At 65.5% G+C, this 18,806-nt stretch overlaps 1 protein-coding gene across 2 annotated transcripts; it reads left to right on the top strand.

Annotated features, from left to right (window-relative positions):
- Nucleotides 1–4,486: 4,486 nt before the first annotated feature.
- Nucleotides 4,487–17,523, top strand: MST1R (macrophage stimulating 1 receptor). 2 transcript variants are annotated; one of them, XM_008157483.3, is made up of 20 exons: nt 4,487–5,882; nt 8,433–8,621; nt 8,705–8,833; nt 8,988–9,158; nt 9,442–9,602; nt 9,887–10,052; nt 10,156–10,292; nt 10,649–10,810; nt 10,902–10,995; nt 11,149–11,358; nt 11,455–11,601; nt 11,678–11,840; nt 11,998–12,099; nt 12,178–12,384; nt 12,679–12,759; nt 12,856–13,037; nt 13,130–13,239; nt 13,453–13,618; nt 13,947–14,083; nt 15,721–17,523. In XM_008157483.3, exons 1-20 carry the CDS (start codon nt 4,629–4,631, stop codon nt 15,974–15,976), a joined length of 4,224 nt encoding a protein of 1,407 aa, XP_008155705.2. In that variant the 5' UTR covers nt 4,487–4,628; the 3' UTR covers nt 15,977–17,523. The 2 variants fall into 2 exon arrangements, with proteins under 2 accessions (XP_008155705.2, XP_027988815.2); XM_028133014.2 differs by having other exon boundaries at nt 11,998–12,384.
- The last annotated feature ends 1,283 nt before the right edge of the window (nt 17,524–18,806 follow it).

Raw genomic sequence — 18,806 nt, 5'->3', positions numbered from 1 at the left:
AGAATGGCCAGCGCTCCTTCGAGGTGGCAGCTGCGCGGCACTCGGACAGGCCGTGAGCCAGGCAGAGGCCAGGCGTTGTGAGTTCTGGGGGAGCCTTGGGCGCTGCAGGGCCCTGAGCTGGCTTCCCCACAGGGCTTGCTGCCTCCGCCTGTGCAGCTGGGGAGGGCACAGGCGCTCCTGCGGACACCTGCGCCCGGTGACCCCGCTGGAGGCGAGGAGACGCCGGCCTGGGGCAGCCAGCAGCGTGGCCACACGGTGGCAGCAGAGAACCAGCTGTTACCGGCCGCGCTCCACCCGGAGGGGAGGGCCGGGTGACTCAGTGTCTGGAGGCGGGACACAGGTCCCGGGAACCCGTGTCTCGCCCTGGCTGGCATGACTCAGTGGTGAGAGCTCAGCCTGCACACCAAAGGGTCGCAGGTTTGATTCCAGGTCAAGGGCGGGCCAGGGTCCTGTGTGGGAGGTCTGTGTGTGTCTCCATCAATGTTTCTCTCTCTCCCCTTCCCGCCCACGTCGGAGAACATTTCATTCCGGGTTTGCCCCGCCTGACTACCTTTAGACACGGTGGCTGCGGAACACGGGAGCCGTGCCGTGATTTTCCATGTGTGTGTACTCATTTCCGGCCGATTCTGGTTAGAGAAGGGAGTGCCTTTACATCACCCCTGGCACTGGGCTCCCCCGGCACTGGGTGTGGCCACACAGGTGCTCCTTCCGCTCCCTGTCACCACGTGCTCAGCGTGCTCGGCGTGGAGGCAGAGTCCAGCACTAGGAATGGAGGGGGGGGGGTCAGTTATCCAGAATGAACTACGCTGGGGTGGATGTAGCATAGCGTCTGTGAGACCCCAACAATGGGACTGGCACTGCCTGGACCAGGAAGGCTCCCTGGAGGAGGTGCCCCCCACGCTGCAGAGGAGAAAGGGGACGGGTGCTCCTGGAAGAAGGAGCAAGGAGTAGGGGCGGGGAGAGGAGGTTACAGCTCCGAGGGCCAGGTAGGGTCCTGTTGGGCTGAGGGCTCTCTCTCCCACTCCCCTCACTCTTCAAAGCCCTGGTGTTGTAGGCGGAGCAAGGACGCCGGGCCAGGTGCAGGTCACCAGGACGGAAAGCCCAGGTGCCTAGCAAAGGACAGTTGTTGGGGGGGGGGCCCTCTCCCCCAGGTGCCTTTCCCTCCCTTCGCACATCGCTGGTGTGGACCCCCTGACCTTCTCTCTCTGGAGATAGAACATCTAGGCCTCAGTTGTACTTCTGCTCCAGGCCCCGATAAGCAACAGAAGCAGCTGACGGTGACAGGCCCATCTGCACTGGTTACTGACCCCTGCCGGGAAAGGACTCGCCGGAAAGCTGCCGGGTAGTCCACTGAGCTCTTCTGAGGGGACCTCCTGCAGCATCTCCACCCGAATCTCCACCCTTAAAACCCTTAGGACCAGGCCCCAGGCCTTCCCCTTCCCCCTCTCTCCCCCGCCCTGCCCCAGGCACGTAGCCATTAGCTTCCTCACTCCCAAGCTCCTAGGGCCATTCCTTGACCGCAGCTCCTTTCCTGAGCCCATTTCTTCTGGGAACTACTTTCCCCCCTCTGGGACTGACCAAACAAACCACCTCTTACGGTTAGGGTCTCGGCTCTGAATTCTTTCCCAGCCGGAACCCAAGACCAAGGCTGCTGCACCGGGTTCGGTCTCACCCCATTGGGGAGACAGAGCCAGGCTTCACAGGTCCTCAGACCAAGGCCATCCTGCGAGTTTCCCGCCCTCCAGGGTCCAGGCCCCCGTGGCTGAGGGGGCTGCGAGGTGGAGGGTGTCCCCGGGGCCCCTCTTTGGTGTTAGGGGGGACCAGTGTCAATGTAAGAAATGTTCAAACCTGTAGAGAATTTTTATGAGTTTATTTGAGCCCAAATGATGACAGTTGCCAGGAAGTAAAATCTCAATGGATTGAGAAAATGCTCCAGTAAATGGCAGTTTTCCGGCTTATTTTATACATTTGGAATGTAAACGCAAGAAATGACCAAACCTGTAAGAAATTTTGTGTTTATTTGATCCAAACTGACAGCAATTGCTGGGAAGCAAAATCTCAATAGATTGAGGGGGGAAAAAAAACTCAATGGATTGAGAAAATGGCAGTTTTGCACTTTATATATTAAATATATTTTTATTGATTTCAGAGAGGAAGGGGAGGTAGAGAGAAAGATCAATAATGAATCAGTGATTGGCTGCCTCCTGCACACCCTCTACTGGGGATCCAGCTCACAACCCGGGCATGTGCCCTTGACCGGAACCGAACCCGGGACATTGGCGGGTAGAGGATAGCTAACAGTGAACATGTGTAGCACACAGAGATGGGGCCCACAGATAACAATGAGGGTTTCTGTAGTCTGGGCTCTCCCTCTCGGTGCCCTGAGGGGTCTGGAGAGAGGGATTACTCAGACCTTCCAATGTTCTCTTAGGCGCAAAAAGAAGACAGACAAGACTCAGTTCAGGTAAAGATTAACCTTCGTCAAAGATACCGGCCTAGGACCGGACTTCCCATCCTGACTCACTGTTAGGAAGTTTTCATTTCAGACCATCCTTTGTGGTTCCTTTTGGTCTTGAGTTTGTAAGGCCACCACGAAGGCCGCCCCTGAGCTGTCAGGGTTAGTATGCGGCCTCCTTTTCCCACCAGGATCAATGAGAAGCTGCAGGGAAGGTGACACGACATTCATTGGTGCTAGATTAAGGGGGAGGGAGAAAGCAGAGACACAAACTTTTTCTTTTTAGAATCCTCATCCACGGATGTGTTCTTAACCAATTTTTTTTTTGGAGAGAGAGGAAGGGAAAGAGAGAAACATCGATCAGTTGTCGACCAAACCCACAACCTAGGTACGTGCCTTGATCCAGAATTGAACCCGAAACCTCCTGGTGTACAGGACGACGCTCTAACCAACTGAGCGAGCCACCCACCCGGGGCCAAACTCCTTTTCCGTGGATAGTTAATAATTAACGTGTACAGTACACGGAGCTGGTACCTGGGGAACCAGCTAACAGGGTTCTGGGACCTCTGCTCTGTGCTGTGTGCGGTGGAGGTGCCTGAGGCCTCAGAGGCTCAGAGACAATCGACAGGACCACTCCAGGGTCAAGGCAGCTCCAGGCTAGGCTGTGACTGCCCACCAGGACCCGCCTCTAGTGGGAGTTTATGTTCCGACCATCCTGTGGTTATTTCAGGCTCTGAGCTTGTAGGGCCCACCCTGCTGGCTACCCCTGGGCTTGTCAGGCCAGTTAAGGGGAGATAAGGGGGGAGGGGAGGGGCTGAGGTCCAGGTGAGAGATGGCAAGAGCAGACCTAAGTTGCCTCCTCTCCCCCCACGCCCCCTTACATCCAGTCTGGGGGGAGAGCTCTGGGCTACCACCTAGTGAGACTACATCCTCATTAAAAATAATATATATATATATATATATATATATACACACACACACACACACACACACACACATATATAAATATTTCATTTATTTCAGAGAGGAAGGGAGAGGGAGGGAGAGAGAGAAACACCAATGATGAGAGAGAATATTGATTAGTGCCTCCTACTGGGGATTGAACCTACAACCCCGGCATGTGCCCAGACCAGGAATTGAACCGTGACCTCCTGGTTCCTAGGTCCGTGCTCAACCACTGAGCACACCGGCTGGGCTGCACCCTCATTTCTGAGGGAGAGACTTGAGACCCAGCAGGTTAGGGGTGCCCCGCTTCCCGCCCAGCAGAGGCTGCTGGAGAGAGCCGAGGGGAAGGCCGGCATGGTTCCCTGCCCCACATTACAGCGTCCACACCCTGCGGCACCGGTAAGGGGACCAGAACTAGGGTTGGGCCTCCACATCAGCCCCTCCTGACTCTGCTGTCCAGCCAGCCCGCCCGGCCTCCGCGTGTAACCCCTCCTTCCGTCCACAGGCCGGCAGGGGGCCGCCCACCTCCCTCTGACCCCATCCTATTGCGGACAGCCCAGGGCAAGCCAGGAGGGATGGCCCCTGCCCGCAGAGGATGGGGTCACTCCGGGGTCCCCTCACCTCTCTCCCCGGATCCTGCACACATTCCCGGTCTCTTCCCCACACGGTGGGGTCCCCAGGCCCTGCCCTGAACCAGCGTGGAGGGTGCTGCTGTAACAATGGCACCAAGAGAATAAATGAGTCAGTGACCCTAGAAACCTCCCCGCCCCCTCCCCACTGCGGCCCGGGCCTCGGTCCGGGATGGGACGGCTCGGGCCTGCTCAGCTGCTCCAGGCCGCCCCTGCGCACCCAGCCCCAGGCCGCTGAGGAAGGCGCCCTGGAGACGGAGCGGGACGTCCCAGGGCCCCGAGATGGCTGGGCGGGGCTGGCCCGGCTCCCCACAGGCCCCGCCTCCGCCCCGCCCGCCCGCGAGGTCTCCGCGCCCGGCAGGGAGCGGCCCGGGCGGCAGGTGAGGCGGCCCTCCCCGCGCCGGCGGAGGGTGTGTCCGCGGCGCCAGGTGCCTTAATCCGCCGCGGGGCTGGAGGGGGAGGCGTCGCCGGAGCGCAGGGCGGGGAGCGGGTGCCCGCGGGCGCCCAGACCTGCGCTGGACGCCGGTCCCAGCCCACGAGTCTGCGCCCCGCCGGGCCCTTGGCCTCGGGAATCCCCGCCGGACCCCAGCGCGGCCTCGATGGAGCTCCGCCCGCCGCCCTCGACCTCCCTGTCGCTGCTGCTGCTGCTGCTGCTGCTGCCGCTGCCGCTGCCGGCGGCGCCCGCGGCCGGGAGCCCCTGGCAGTGCCCGCGCATCCCCTACGCCGCCTCCCGCGACTTCGACGTGGAGTACTCGGTGCCCCGCTTCTCGGCCGGCGGCCCGGTGCAGGCGCTGGCCACCTACGAGGGCGGCCAGGACGGAAGTGCCGTGTTCGTGGCCACGCGCAACCGCCTGCACATGCTCGGCCCGGACCTGCAGCCCCTCGAGAGCCTGGCCACGGGCCCTGCCGGCCACCCCGGCTGCCAGACGTGTGCGGCCTGCGGCCCGGGCCCCCACGGCCCGCCGGGGCACACGGACGCCAAGGTGCTGGTGCTGGACCCGGCGCTGCCCGCGCTCATCAGCTGCGGCTCCAGCCTGCACGGCCGCTGCTTCCAGCTCGAGCTGGAGCCGGGGGAGCCGGCCCCGCGCCTGGCGCCGCCTGCCTGCCTCTTCTCGGCCGACCGCAACCGGCCCGAGGACTGCCCCGACTGCGTGGCCAGCCCGCTGGGCACCGTGGCGACCGTGGTGGAGCAGGGCCGCGCCTCCTACCTGTACGCGGCGTCCTCGCTGGACGCGGAGGTGGCCGCGCGCTTCAGCCCCCGCTCCGTGTCCATCCGCCGGTTCAGGGCCGACGCCTCGGGGTTCGCACCCAACTTCGAGGCCCTGTCGGTGCTGCCCGCCTACCTGGCTTCCTACCGCATCGACTACGTGTACAGCTTCCACGCGGGCGACTTCGTCTACTTCCTGACGGTGCAGCGGGCCAGCGTGTCCGCCGCGCCCGGCGTCCTGCACACGCGCCTGGCCCGGCTCAGCGCCGTCCAGACCGACGTGGGCAACTACCGCGAGCTGGTCCTGGACTGCCGCTTCGAGCCCAAACGCCGGCGCCGCGGGGCGGCCGAGGGCGGGCAGCCCTACCCGGTGCTGCGGGCAGCGCACACGGCTCCCGTGGGCGGCCACCTGGCCGGCGAGCTGAGCGTCTCCGAGGGCCAGGCCGTGCTGTTCGGGGCCTTCGGGGCCGGCGGAGGCGGCGGCGGCGGCCGCGCGGGCCCCAGCTCCGTGGTCTGCGCCTTCCCCATCCCGCTGGTGGACGCGCTCATCGAGCAGGGCGTGGAGCGCTGCTGCGCGGCGCGCGCCCCCCAGGGCCTCCGGCGAGGCCTCGACTTCTTCCAGGCGCCCATCCTGTGCCCCAACCCGGTGAGCAGAGCGGGGACCCTCACCGGAGAGCGGCGGCCCGCGGGTCCGCGAACCCGGAGGCCGAGAGGAGTTCTCTCCCCCCCAACCCCTCAGTGCCGGGCGGCCAGGGAGCCACCACGCCTGGGCCGCACCGAGGCGCCTCTGCGCAGGCGGCCTGTTCCCACCCGTTCCGCTCTGCCCTCTCACCCCCATGCCTCCCCTGTCTCAGGCAGTTTCCCTGGTTACGTGACAGCTGGCCTGCATCCTAGCCGTCTCTCCGCCAGGCACACTGCCAAACTCGGGTAGACGGATGGCCTCCCCGCCCTTTGCCCGTTTGCCCGCCGCCCGCCCGCAGGGACACGCAGCCCCGGCCCTGCACCCGGGCAGATGCGCACAGACGCGCAGGGGCTCCGCGCTCCCCATAGTTTCCCTTTCCCTCGGGGAGCACTCGTTTTGTTCAGCTTTCCAAGGAGGGTGGGGCAGGAGCCGGCCAGCGCTCCCCCAGCTCCTGTGACTTGGAACTTCCCGGGGCTGGGAAGTTGGGGGGTTTGTCAGGGAGTCTGCAGGGCACGCTCATCCGGATTGATTGTTCTCCGTGGGTGGGGTGATGGCGGGAGGCCGGGATGGGGGGTGGGGATGGGGGTGCAGGGAGATGGCTCGGCTCTAGTAGCTTCCAGGAGGCTCACCCTCGTCTTGTGCAAGCAACTGTAAACATGTGGGGATGAGTCCAGACTTAGGCGGGGCCGGGTGGAACTGGGTCACGCAGGATTCTCAGACACTTTTCCACTATCGTTGGGGCCCTGCCGGAGTGAGTCCCCCTTCTCAGCCCAGGCAGGAGGTCTCCCAGCCCAGGCGGGATTCTGGGCTCCTTCCCGCAGACCCTCCCCAGCCACGGTGCCGGGGAGCAGAGACAAACAGGATGTTCCTTCAGATGCTGCGCTCAGAGCCCAAAGGGACTCCTGGGAGCCATGGAAACGGCCCACCCTCAGTTGTAAGAGATTAGACCAGGTGGTGGACGAGAGGTCCTTCAGCCGGTGGCCTGCAGGAGCTTTGGGCTGCCCGGTGGCCCTGGCCCTGCCGCGACATCCCCGCTGACTCCTGTCCAGCTGCTGTTAGGGCCCAGAGGTGGGAGAAGCTGTACGTGAGGTGGGGGTCTTCGGCCCCCCGCCCTTAGCTCATCGAGGGCTGGGGCCCCCTCGTTTGGGCCTGACCGCCCTGCCGGCCTTCTTCCTCTTCCCTCTGAGGAGCCGGAACCTCCCCCAGCTGGGCGAGTGGCCAGGGGGCCAGAGCACACCCAGCCAGGCCTGGCAGTGCCGGCTCTAGGAAGCCTAACCTACAGCCCTGCCCACAGGCTGGCCCGGCCGGGAGGTGTGGGAACCAGCTTGTACCATGTTTGTCCGTGACTGGGCAGGCATCCTCCGGGGCACCCCTCCACCCCGCTCACGTGGCTAGCCTCAGGAAGCCGGGGGCTCGGCGCTGCTAGCTGCCCTCCCTGGCCCAGGAGCCACGGGCCACTGGACCAGCCTGGGAGCCAGAGCTGAGGCTCGGGAAGCCCAGCACGCAGGCAGGGGTGCGGCCCGATGGAGGAGGGCCTCTTCCCACCCCCGGGCCCCACCTGCCCTGAGTCATGCTGGAAACACCTAACTGACTTCCGGTGGGGAGCGGGCCTCCGTTTCCTTCCTCAGTGAGGACAGAGGCCCGTCCTCACCCCCAGGCCACACGCCCAGCGTGTGTGGGGCTGCTCGGCCCAGCTCGGCACCTGCTCTTGCCCCCGGATCAGTACTGAGGTCTGCTGACCGGGTTCCACATCCTTGGTCTGATGGAGACTTCAGGGGCTCCAGCCTTGAGCGCCCCCAAAACTAGCCGGGTCCCAAGCAACTAGGATTACCGAGCCCTGCCTGCACTTTGCACTCAGCAAACACCTTGCGTTCACACCCTGGCTTCCTGATTTCCCAGGAGCCTCCGTAACCCTGCCCTGAGTGCAGCCCCAAACACCCTCCGATAAGAGCAGGGAGATGTTAGTACCTCCGGCCCCTGGGACCGAGCTTGGCACCCAGGCCTTCTGACCCTGGCTTGTCTGAAGGAGGGGCCGGTAGCGCGGACAGTGCGGGAAGCCCTCTGGAGTCTCCGGGAGAAGGACCATGTGGCCACCTGTGCCCACAAGTTAACCCAGAGTTCAGCGCCCCCAGCTGGTGGAGAAACCCCTGAAGGGCAGGGCTTGCTGAAGTGCAAGGCAGAACCAGCAGGGGGCAGGAGAGGACTCTGGTCAAGAGCTGCGGCTTCCCACCTTAAGTCCCTCCTGTTTCCCTGTCTGTAAGGAGTGGGGAGTGGTTGTGAGGAGAGAACGGGGTTGGGTCTGTAAGCCTCAGTACTCATTGTCAGGATGGACATGACGGGGTAGGGCCAGGCCTAGGCGGAGCTGAGAGCCCCCCGGGGGGGAGGGAGGAGGGAGGGTAAGTGGCTGGCCTGGGTCTTCTCCGGGCAGGTCAGGTGAGGGTGGGAGTTCGGGCTGCTGTGGCCCCTGACAGGCTCTGTAGGGGGTGAGCCCTGACGCCTTCCCTGGTCCCCCAGCCGGACCCCACGGCGCCCAGCACCAACGGCAGCTGCTACCGCTTCCCCCTGCTGGCCAGCAGCAGCCTCTCCCGCGTGGACCTATTCAACGGCCTGTTAGGACCGGCGCAGATCACGGCGCTGCATGTGACCAGCCTGGACAACGTCACAGTGGCCCACATGGGCACGAGTGACGGGCGCATCCTGCAGGTAGGCCCCATCCCCACAGCCCTGTGCCCTGTGCCCCGGGCCCTCCCCCCACCCCCATGCTGCTCACAGCTGTCCTGGCCCAGGTGGAGCTGGCCAGGTCTCTCGGCTACTTGCTGTACGTCTCCAACTTCTCCCTGAGCAGCAGTCAGCAGCCCGTGCAACGGGATGTCCGTCGCCTTGGGAACCACCTGCTCTTTGCCTCTGGGGACAAGGTACGGTGGGCAGGGGCAGGGGCAGGGCCCGGGGCGAGAGAGGCACTAACACCCAGGTCTGCCCACGCTGTTCTACTATGGGACCAGGGGCTCTATGGGGCCCAGGCCTCCCCACCTCCTCCCGTCACCCCAGCCACCTTTCTGCCACTCCCAGGTCTTCCAGGTCCCCATCGGGGGGCCCGGCTGCCACCACTTCCTCACCTGCGGGCGCTGCCTGCGGGCGCTGCGCCTCACGGGCTGTGGCTGGTGTGGCAGCATGTGCGGCCGGAAGGAGGAGTGTCCCGGCTCCTGGCAGCAGGACCACTGCCCACCTGAGCTTATCGAGGTACGGCTGCCCGGCCGGGCGCAGGTCAGGGTGAGGCAAGCTGGGCCCGGGGTGGGACAGCGGGTCTGGACCGTGACCTTCCTCAGCCCGGGATGTCCCCGAGGAAGGCATTCTTGGCGGAGAAGGTGGCACATGCAGACTTGGAGGCAGAAAAGGGGTCGAGGACTCGCAATGACTTAGAATGAGGGGAGCGGGGCGGGCAGGGGGTGCGGCAGGGGAGTTGGGGGGAAGCAGCCAGGGCTGGGGGCCTGGCCCACAGAGGCTCTCTGCTCCCCCCCCCCAGTTCTATCCTCACAGTGGACCCCTACGGGGCAGCACCAGGCTGACCCTGTGTGGCTCCAACTTCTACCTGCACCCTGACGGCGTGGTGCCTCAGGGCACCCACCAGGTCACCGTGGGCCAAAGTCCCTGCCGACTGCTGCCCAAGGACAGCTCAGAGCCCAGGTACCACGGTCCCCCGCACGTCCTCCCCTCACGATGACAGCAACCCACCGGCCCCTCCCCTTGAGCCCTAGCCTTTGGGGGAGGGGGGAGGCGAGGCAGGGGGGAGGAGGAGGCAAGCTGCGGGGCCCTGGCTGCTGTCCCTCCTTGAGCCTGCGTGCGCCCTGGAGTCCTGGAGCGGGCAAGGCTAGCCCCCCGCCCCGCCAGGTCCTGCCTGCCCTGAGCCGGCGGTGGGCATGCAGCCGGGCCCGGTGACCTCTGGCTGACCCTGAGTCTCCGGGCTCTAGCCCCGTGTCCTGGAAGGGCTTCATAGAGGAGTTTGCGTGTGAGCTGCAGCCCCCGGGCACGCAGGCAGCTGGGCCTGTCAACGTGAGCCTCACCGTGACCAACATGCCACGGGGCAAGCACTTCCGGGTCGACGGCGCCTCCATGCTGCCGGGCTTCTCTTTCCTGGTGAGGCCGCCTCTGGTCTTGGCTGTGCCCTTGGCCGCTGGGCAGGGAAGGGCTTGGAGTGGAGGGTCTCCGACCCCGAGCTAAGCCGCCGCCGCCCCCGTAGGAGCCGGTGCTGAAGGAAGTGCACCCCCTCTTTGGCCCGCAGGCCGGGGGCACCCGCCTCACCCTTAAAGGCCACAGCCTGGCCATAGGCACCAGCCGGGCTGTGCTGGTCAATGGGAACGAGTGCCTGCTGGACGGGTGAGTGCTGGCGGCCAGGGGCGCGGAGGGCCCCGGGCCTCACCCAGGGAGCCCTGTCCGGGCAGAGGGAGAGCGGCTCGGCCACACAGTCAGGCCCAGGAGGAGGGTCTGTTGCTCCATGTAGCCCCGAGGTGGTTTGGGGATGGCAAGAGAGACCATCACCCTGTCCCCTGCCTCCAGCCAAGGCTGTGAGGAGCCTGCCCCCTCCCTGTCTTACTGGGACCGCCCGTCTTTGGACAGACCCGTGGAGTAGGGGCGGGTGGGGAGATGACCAGCAGGGCCCTGGGAGGCAGACCCCGGAGGAGGTGGGCCTGGCATCCCCCGGAGGGTGGCCCTGACCCAGTCCCCTCCTGCAGGGTCAGCGAGGGGCAGCTGGTATGCACGATGCCGCCCGGTACCGCCCGGTCCAGCGTTCCCATTCGCCTGCAGGTGGGGGGCGCCCAGGTGCCGGGCTCCTGGGCCTTCAACTACCGGGAAGACCCTGTCGTGCAGGGCATCAGCCCCAACTGCGGCTACACGTGAGTGCCACCTCCTTCCCCCTCTGGCCTCCCAGGAACGAGGGAGCCACCCCAGAGCACCCCAAGCCCACTGGCCTGCTCTCCTCCTCAGCGGCTCCCACGTCACCATCCGTGGCCAGCATCTGACCTCGGTGTGGCGCCTGGCACTGTCATTCCACGACGGGCTGACGGCCGTGGAACACCCGGTGAGCGGGGCCGGCAGCTGCCACGCGGGCACTGGCCAGGAGGGAGGAAGGCCAGCGGGTCCCCGGAGCCCAGCCCCACCCCCCGCTGGGCTGCGGAGACCGGCGTGGCCGTGGGCGGGCTGCCTGCCTGACCCTCTCGCCTGGGCCCGGCAGTGTTTGGGGCAGCGCCCGGAGACGCAGCGGTGCCGCCTGCCCGAGTACGTGGTCCGCAGTGCCCAGGGGTGGGTGACGGGGAACCTGAGTGCCCGGGGGGATGGAGCAGCTGGCTTCACACTGCCTGGCTTCCGCTTCCTGTCCCCGCCCCACCCACCCAGCACTGACCTGGCCCCCCTGAAGCCGGAGGAGCGTGCCATTAAGTTCGAGGTAAGTGTGGGGGCCGGGGGTGGGGCCGGCGGAGGGTGGCGGCCGAGGCCTGCCCCAGGGAGGCGGCACCGGCCAGGCCTCACGCTGTCTCCGCAGTACATCGGCCTCGGAGCTGTGGCCGACTGCGTGGACGTGAGCGCCACCGTGGGTGGTGAGAGCTGCCAGCTCGAGCTCCGGGGCGACGTGGTCATCTGCCCCCTGCCCCGCACCCTGCGGCTGGGCAAGGACGGCGCCCTCCTGCAGGTAGGCAGCTCGGCGGCCCTTCGCAGCAGCCGTGGCTGGGGTCGGCGGGCTGGGCCTGAGCTGCCGCCTCCCCCAGGTCTGCGTGGACGGCGACTGTCAGGTCCTGGGCAGAGTGGTGCGGCCAGGCCCCGGGGTTCCCCTGCAGAAGACGCTCCTGGGTGTCCTGCTGGCCCTGGTCCTGCTCGTGGCTCTGCTGGCCGCTGCGCTGGTCTTCAACTGCCGGAGGCGGAAGCAGCTGGGTGAGCCCCCCCTCCGGCCGACTCAGCCGCCGCCGCCACCGGGGCGTCCCCCAGTCCCTGTCCCCTGTCCGCCCAGGCGGGGGGCTGCCCACACCTCCCGGGCCGGGGTCGGCCTCGGGGCCGGGCGAGGCTGCCTACCAGGGCCCTTCTTCCACAGCCCTTTCTGCGAACCCGGACGACCTGGCTTCTTTGGACCAAACCGCCAGAGGCCTGCCTCTGTCTCCGTTCCGGGCAGGCTCCGACTACAGACACGGCCCTGGTGAGACGGGGCGCCTCCGCAGCCGCAGCCGGGGCCAGCGCCCCGCCCCTCCAGCGCCTCACTCCCCCTCCTCCGCAGCAACTCCCACCGAGGACGGTCTGGATGCCACCTGTCGGGGCCACGCGGTGTCCTTCTCAGACAGCGGGGACGGGTCCTGTGTCCCGCTGCTTCGGACCAAGTCCATCCAGCTCGGGGACCTGGACCCTGTGCTCCTGGCCGAGGTCAAGGATGTGCTGATCCCCCATGAGCGCGTGGTCACCCACAGTGACCGAGTCATTGGCAAAGGTGTGGGGCCAGGCCGGGGGGCTGTGGCGTGACACGGGCTCGGGACAGCTGGGCAGGGCTGTCCCCTTCTCCCCTTCCGGTGTGACCTTGGGCACAACAGGGAACCTCTCTGAGCCTCCAGCTGCTCTTCTGGGGGGTGGGAACCGGTTTGTGTTTGGAGGGTTCTGGGCGGCTGCAGGCTGTGCCGGGGTGCAGCTGCCGCTTGTGTGTAATGCCGGTCGGTGCTCTGGGGTCCGGGTGCCAGTGCCAGGCTGTGGTGTGGGCGCCGGGCCCCTCACCACCTCCCCTCGCCAGGCCACTTCGGGATTGTCTACCACGGAGAATACGTAGACGAGGCCCAGAATCGAATCCACTGTGCCATCAAGTCATTGAATCGTAAGTGGGGCGGAGGCGGGGCGGGTCCCCGTCCCCGCTGTGTCCGCCCCTCGCGGAGCGGCCCTGGCCCCATCGGCCTGACTCGCTGCCCCGCAGGCATCACGGAGGTGCAGGAGGTGGAGGCCTTTCTGCGGGAGGGGCTGCTCATGCGCGGCCTGCACCACCCGCACGTGCTGGCGCTGGTGGGCATCGTGCTGCCGCCGGAGGGGCTGCCCCGCGTGCTGCTGCCCTACATGCGCCACGGAGACCTGCTCCAGTTCATCCGCTCGCCCCAGCGGGTCAGCGCTCCTGCGGCCCTGGGTCGGGAAGCGGGGCAGCGGCGGGGAGGGAGCCGCCCTGCCCTCGCCTCCTGACCCGCCTGTACCCCCAGAACCCCACGGTGAAGGACCTCGTCAGCTTCGGCCTGCAGGTGGCCCGCGGCATGGAGTACTTGGCCGAGCAGAAGTTCGTGCACAGGGACCTGGCTGCTCGGAACTGCATGTGAGCGGCTGGAGCGTGGGGGTGGCGCGAGGGGGCAGGGGCCCGCAAGGTTCCGCGCTCCACCCCTGCTTCGCGCCCGCGGCGGGCCTCCGTTGTCCCGTCTGCCCGGTTCAGGCTCAGCGGGGGACTCTGGCTCTGAAACCCTGTGAGGACATGGAACGGGGGGTTCGGGGCCCGGTGGGGGCAGTGCTGAGTGCGACGCCCCTCTCCCAGGCTGGATGAGTCTTTCACGGTCAAGGTGGCCGACTTCGGCCTGGCCCGCGGCGTCCTGGACAAGGAATACTACAGCGTGCAGCAGCACCGCCACGCGCGCCTGCCGGTCAAGTGGATGGCGCTGGAGAGCCTGCAGACCTACCGCTTCACCAGCAAGTCCGATGTGGTGAGGCCCCCGGCCCCGCAGGCCGTGTGGCCCCCTTGTCCTGGGAGGACCCCCGGCCCTGCCCCTCGGCTCCGATGGTGACCGAGCGTGGACTCTCTTGGGCAGGGGGAGGCTGTGGACTCATCGGCCCCACCCAGCTCCCCCTCGGCCTGGCGCAGGCGGTGGGAGGGGACAGTGAAGATGCTCGTGGGGTGCAGAGGAACCGGCTCTGTTTGTGGGGGTGGAGCCCCCATTTCCAGTGAGAGGGCTCTGGGAAGTAGAAGACCTGGGGTCCTCCTGGGTTGAGAGTTGAATCACTTCAAACCCAACCCCCCACCCCCGCCCACAGTGGTCATTTGGTGTGCTGCTATGGGAGCTGCTGACACGGGGTGCCCCGCCGTACCCCCACATCGACCCTTTTGACCTCACTCACTTCCTGGCCCAGGGCCGTCGCCTGCCGCAGCCTGAGTATTGCCCAGACGCTCTGTGAGTATGTGGAGGTGGCGAGGGAGGGAGCCGGCCCGGGAGGCCCGGAGCGGGCGGGAGACAGCGTTCCGGCCTCGCCCTCGGGCTCACCCTCTGGTGACCGGGAAAGGGGCCCTCTCTGAGCCTTGGTTTCCCCATCTGTGGCCCGGTTCTGGCCCCCTTCAGGGCTGGGTGCTGGGGGAATATCATGGTTGCCATGGTAACAGCATTCCCATCTTCGTGTCTGGGTTGCGGCCAGTGATTTGGTTTCCCGGCACTCCTCTCCCCGCAGCCCTGCCAAGGGGGCTGTTTTCCGTCTCTCCGCTCCCTTCGTCTCAGGAAAGGCTCCATTAGCTCCCACACCGCCCTCCCTCCGCGTCTCCCATCCTATGTTTTCCTCACGGGATCGAGTGTCAGATCCCGTTCTCCGTCCTCGTTCTCGGAGGAGGCCTGGCGCAGCCGTGCTGTCCGGCGCCTGTGGGCCTGGGGGTGGGTTTGGTGCTGAGGCTCCTGTCCGTCAGCAGCGGGCGCTCGGCTGCGCCAGGCCTTTGTGGCAAGGACAGGCCGCACCAGGCCGCAGGTCCTGTCCCGGCTGCGCGGCGGAGTGGCCCTCCGCACGCCCGCCCGCCCGCCCGGGTCGCCTGCCATGACTCACTTCACTCTGCGTCTGGTCGGAGCGAGGCCCTGAATCAGACCCTGAGATGGAGAGTCACGTGCGGGGGGCGTATTGGGAGGTGGGGCGAGGGGAGCAGGGCTGGGCAGGCAGAGAAGGTGGGCATCGATGCAGACCCACCGAGGCCGCAGCCCACCCGCGGGGACGGCTGGAGCTGACGGCCCTTCGGAGTTTTACAAAACTAAGATCGAGGTGCCAGGTCTTGGTACCAGATGTCAATCCGTCACCGGTCACCGCTGCCCCTGAGGAGGGGCGTGACCTTGGGGGAGGCCGCTCCTTTCGGACTGGGACCTCAGCCTTGAGCAGTCGGCAGCCGTGGGAGAAGGAAGGGGGATCTGGGCAGCGCAGCACCGTCCCAGAGCAAGTCCCTCCTCCCTGGGCCTCAGTTTTCTTGTCTGTAAATTGGGGTGATAATAGAACCGCCCTTAGAGAGTGTGAGAATGACGTGAGGTTATTGTGTGCAGGGCACTTAAAGTGTCGTGTAAGGCAGGGGTGACACTCCCAAGATAAAGGGGCAGTTTCTCCGGCAACCGGAGGGTCTGCTGGTACCGCCCCACACGTCCTTGTCTCTGGGCGTCTAGTCCCCGTGTCACCGGCCTGGGCTTCCTCCCTGGGGGCTGTGTGACGATGCCTTGCAGCCTGAGAGCCGGGCCCCTCACGGGCATCCTGTCTCCTTACGCCCCGACAGCTTTGGGATCAGAGGAGGATCCAGAGGCACAGAGAGGTTAAGGAACTTGACCCAAATCGCACAGCCCAGGGTGCGAGGGCACGGGAGCCCAAGCCCTTCACCTCCAGGGCATTTACCGCTCCGGGCGGGGAGGCAGCACGGGAGCAGCCCGCACAAGACGAGAAGGGCTGTCCGTGACGGGCTGACTCAGCGTTAGACCCTCATCCCCACGTGCCCGCCAGCGGGGACAGTGGGCAGCCCTGAGCCTCTGGTGGAGGTGTGCCCTGCCCCTGACGCTCCCCCCCCCCCCCCCCGCAGGTACACCGTGATGCAGCGCTGCTGGGCAGCGGACCCCGCGGCACGCCCCACCTTCAGGACGCTGGCGGGAGAAGTGGAGCAGGTGGCCGCCGCCCTGCACGGGGACCACTACGTGCAGCTGTCCGTGGCCTACGTGAACCTGGGCCTCGCCGCCTCCGATGAGCCCAGCGCGCCCCCGGAACTGCCCCCGGCCCCACGTGTGCACAGGAGCCCCGGCCGGCCTCGGCCCCTCTCAGAGCCGCCGAGGCCCACGTGACCTCGGCCCCAGGCAGGCCCTGAGGGGCTGGACCTGCATCACCCCTCCAGGGAGCTAACCCCATGCCGTGCCAAGGGGTGGCCCCAGCTGCCCACTGCTCTGTTCCTGACCCTTGACCTTCAGGCTGTAGCAGGGGGGCAAGGCACACGGACGCCTCCCTCCACAGAGGGAGCCTTGTGGGTGCTCCTTGCGCACTTAGGGAGCTCCCACTGTGTGCCTGGTCTCGGGGCGCAGGGGACTCAACTGTGACGCTGGCCCATGAGCCAGTCAATGAGTGACTTTAAGCATAAATTCTGGCAAATGCTCTGAAAGAAAAAGACAGATGGCCCTGGCCCGTGTGGCTCAGGTGGTTGAACGTCATCCCGTGCACCAAGAGGTTGCTGGTTCAATTCCTGGTTGGGACACATGCCTGGGGTTGCGGGCTCAATCCCCAGTAAGGGGCGTGCAGGAGGCAGCTGATTGATGTTTCTCTCTCCCTCCCTCTCTCTCTAAAATCAATAAATATATATATACTAGTGGCTGGTGCACGAAATTCGTGCACATTAAAAGGAGGACCCAGAGTCAAGTCCCCGCCTACCCACATGTGCCTCAAAATCACATGAGACCCAGACCCAGCCACCCCCCCACACTTTGGGCTAGATCCAGACCTGGCCAGTCCAACCTTTGTCAAGCCCTGCCAGGCAGGGGGCATAGCCTCAGGTCCCCTGGCACCAGGATGGGGGGCGTAGCCTGAGGTCCCCCAGATGGGGCGGGGGGTGTGCCTTGAGGTCCCCCATCAAGCCCCATCAGGTGGGGGACATGGCCTGAGATCCCCTGTCAAGCCTCGCTGTGTGTGGGGGGGGCGCAGCCTCAGGTCCCCCGGCCTGGCACTGGGATGGGGGTGCAGCCTCGGGTCCCCCATCAAGCCCCGCTGAGCGGGGGGCGTGGCCTGAGTTTCCCCGACCCAGCACTGGGGGTGCACCTTGAGGTCCCCCGTCAAGCCCTGCTAGGTGGGGAGCACAGCCTGAGGTCCCCTGTCAAGCCCCGCCAGGCAGTGGGGTGCAGCTTCAGGTCCCCTGGCCTGGTGCTGGGAAGGGGGTTGCAGCCTGAGGTCCCCTGTCAAGCCCTGCTGGGTGGGGGGCGAGGCCTGAGGTCCCCTGTCAAGCCCTATGGGGGCAGGGGAGGGCATAGCCTCAAGTCCCTGCTGATTGCTCATTAAGGCTCCTTAAGGGAATGTGGCCTCAGCTGTGGGTGAAGCCATCTTTGTGACGGAGTGATGGTCAATTAGCATATTCCCTCTTTATTAGATAGGTTATTTTAAAAAGCAGGTGGCTTTGGGGGAATGGAAGGCAGCATTAGGTGGAAAGGTGAATACAGCCCTGGCAGGTGTGGCTCAGTAGATAGAGTGTCGGCCTGCAGACTGAAGGGTTCCAGCTTTGATTCTGGTCAAGGGTGCATGCTGGGGTTGTGGGCTCGATCCCCAGTGTGGAGTGTGCAGGAGGCAGCTGATCAATGGTTCTCTCTCGTTGATGTTTCTATCTCTCCCTTTCTCTCTGAAACCAATAAAAACATCCTATCTAATGAGTAATATGCAGATTGACCATCACTCCAACACACAAGATGGCTGCCCCCATGTGGTCAAAGATCCTGCTCCCATGTGGACACAAGATGGCCAACACAAGATGGCCAGCAGAAGAGGGCAGTTGGAAGGGACCAGGCCTGTAAGGGAGGGCAGTTGGGGGCAATCAGGCCAGCAGGGGAGGGCAGTTGGGAGGGACCAGGCCTGCAAGGGAGGGCAGTTGGGGGCGATCAAGCCTGCAGGGGACGGCAGTTAGGGGTGACCAGGCTGGCAGAGGAGGGAAGTTGGGGGCAAACAGGCTGGTAGGGGAGCAGTTAGACATCCATCAGACTGGCAGGGGAGTGGTTAGGGGGTGATCAGGCTGGCAGGCAGAAGCGGTTAGGGATAATCAGGAAGACAGGCAGACGAGCAGTTGGCAGCCAGCAGTCCTGGGTTGTGAGAGGGTGCAGGCTGGGCTGAGGGACACCCCTCCCACACACAAATTTTGTGCACCGGGCCTCTAGCATTTTATAAAAGGTGACTGCAGAGGTGAGGGAAATCCGCGGGAGGTGACGTTTTGGCTCAGGCCCTGCCAAGGGGAAGCTGTGCAGAAGCAGAGCTGGAAGAGAGAGCCCGAAGGAGCTGGGTCCCTGAGAAGGCCCCAGAGAACAGGAAGTAGCGAGACTCAGACCCAGGGTGCAGGGCCCTGCGGGCTCTCGGTGGACCCCAGACGGCGGAGGAGCACCAGGACTGCAGCAGCCAGGATGGCTGGCCCGTCCCTGGCTCAGCCCCTCTCCAGGGCTCCCTGCTCCACCTGCAGCCCCCCTGCACCGCCCTGCCCCCCGCCACAGGCACTGTCAGGCATGGACACTTGTCCCTCCTCCCCGCCCTGCCAGCCTTGTCCTTGCAGCCTGGAGAGACGAGCCAGCAGCAAGGCCTCAGCGCCACAAGGTTCAGGCACCGGCTTCGAGTTGCTGCCGGCTATTTATACTCGTCAAGGCCACTCGACAATGGCCAGGAGGCCGGCTCCGCCGAGGGAGAACAGCCTTCCCGCAGCCTCCATGCTGAGGGGGAAGCGGGTGCCGGGCTGATGGCCCAGCACCTACATCATGGTGGTCCCCGCTCTTGCTCACGACCCCCATTGTCTCTACGCTGCCAGTGTGGGGGAGCCCAGTCCACCCTAAAGGGCGTATGTTCCCTCTCCAGCTCTGCCCTTTCTCACATGGAACCCTGGGTTTGGGGCAAGTGGATAGAGCCGTGGTCGGCAAACTGCGGCTCGCGAGCCACATGCGG

This window comes from Eptesicus fuscus, chromosome 18 (genome assembly GCF_027574615.1).
Source record: "Eptesicus fuscus isolate TK198812 chromosome 18, DD_ASM_mEF_20220401, whole genome shotgun sequence".
NCBI classification, from domain to species: Eukaryota; Metazoa; Chordata; class Mammalia; order Chiroptera; family Vespertilionidae; genus Eptesicus; species Eptesicus fuscus.
Note: the sequence above shows the minus strand (reverse complement) of the source record. Positions and strands in the feature narration are given on the sequence as shown.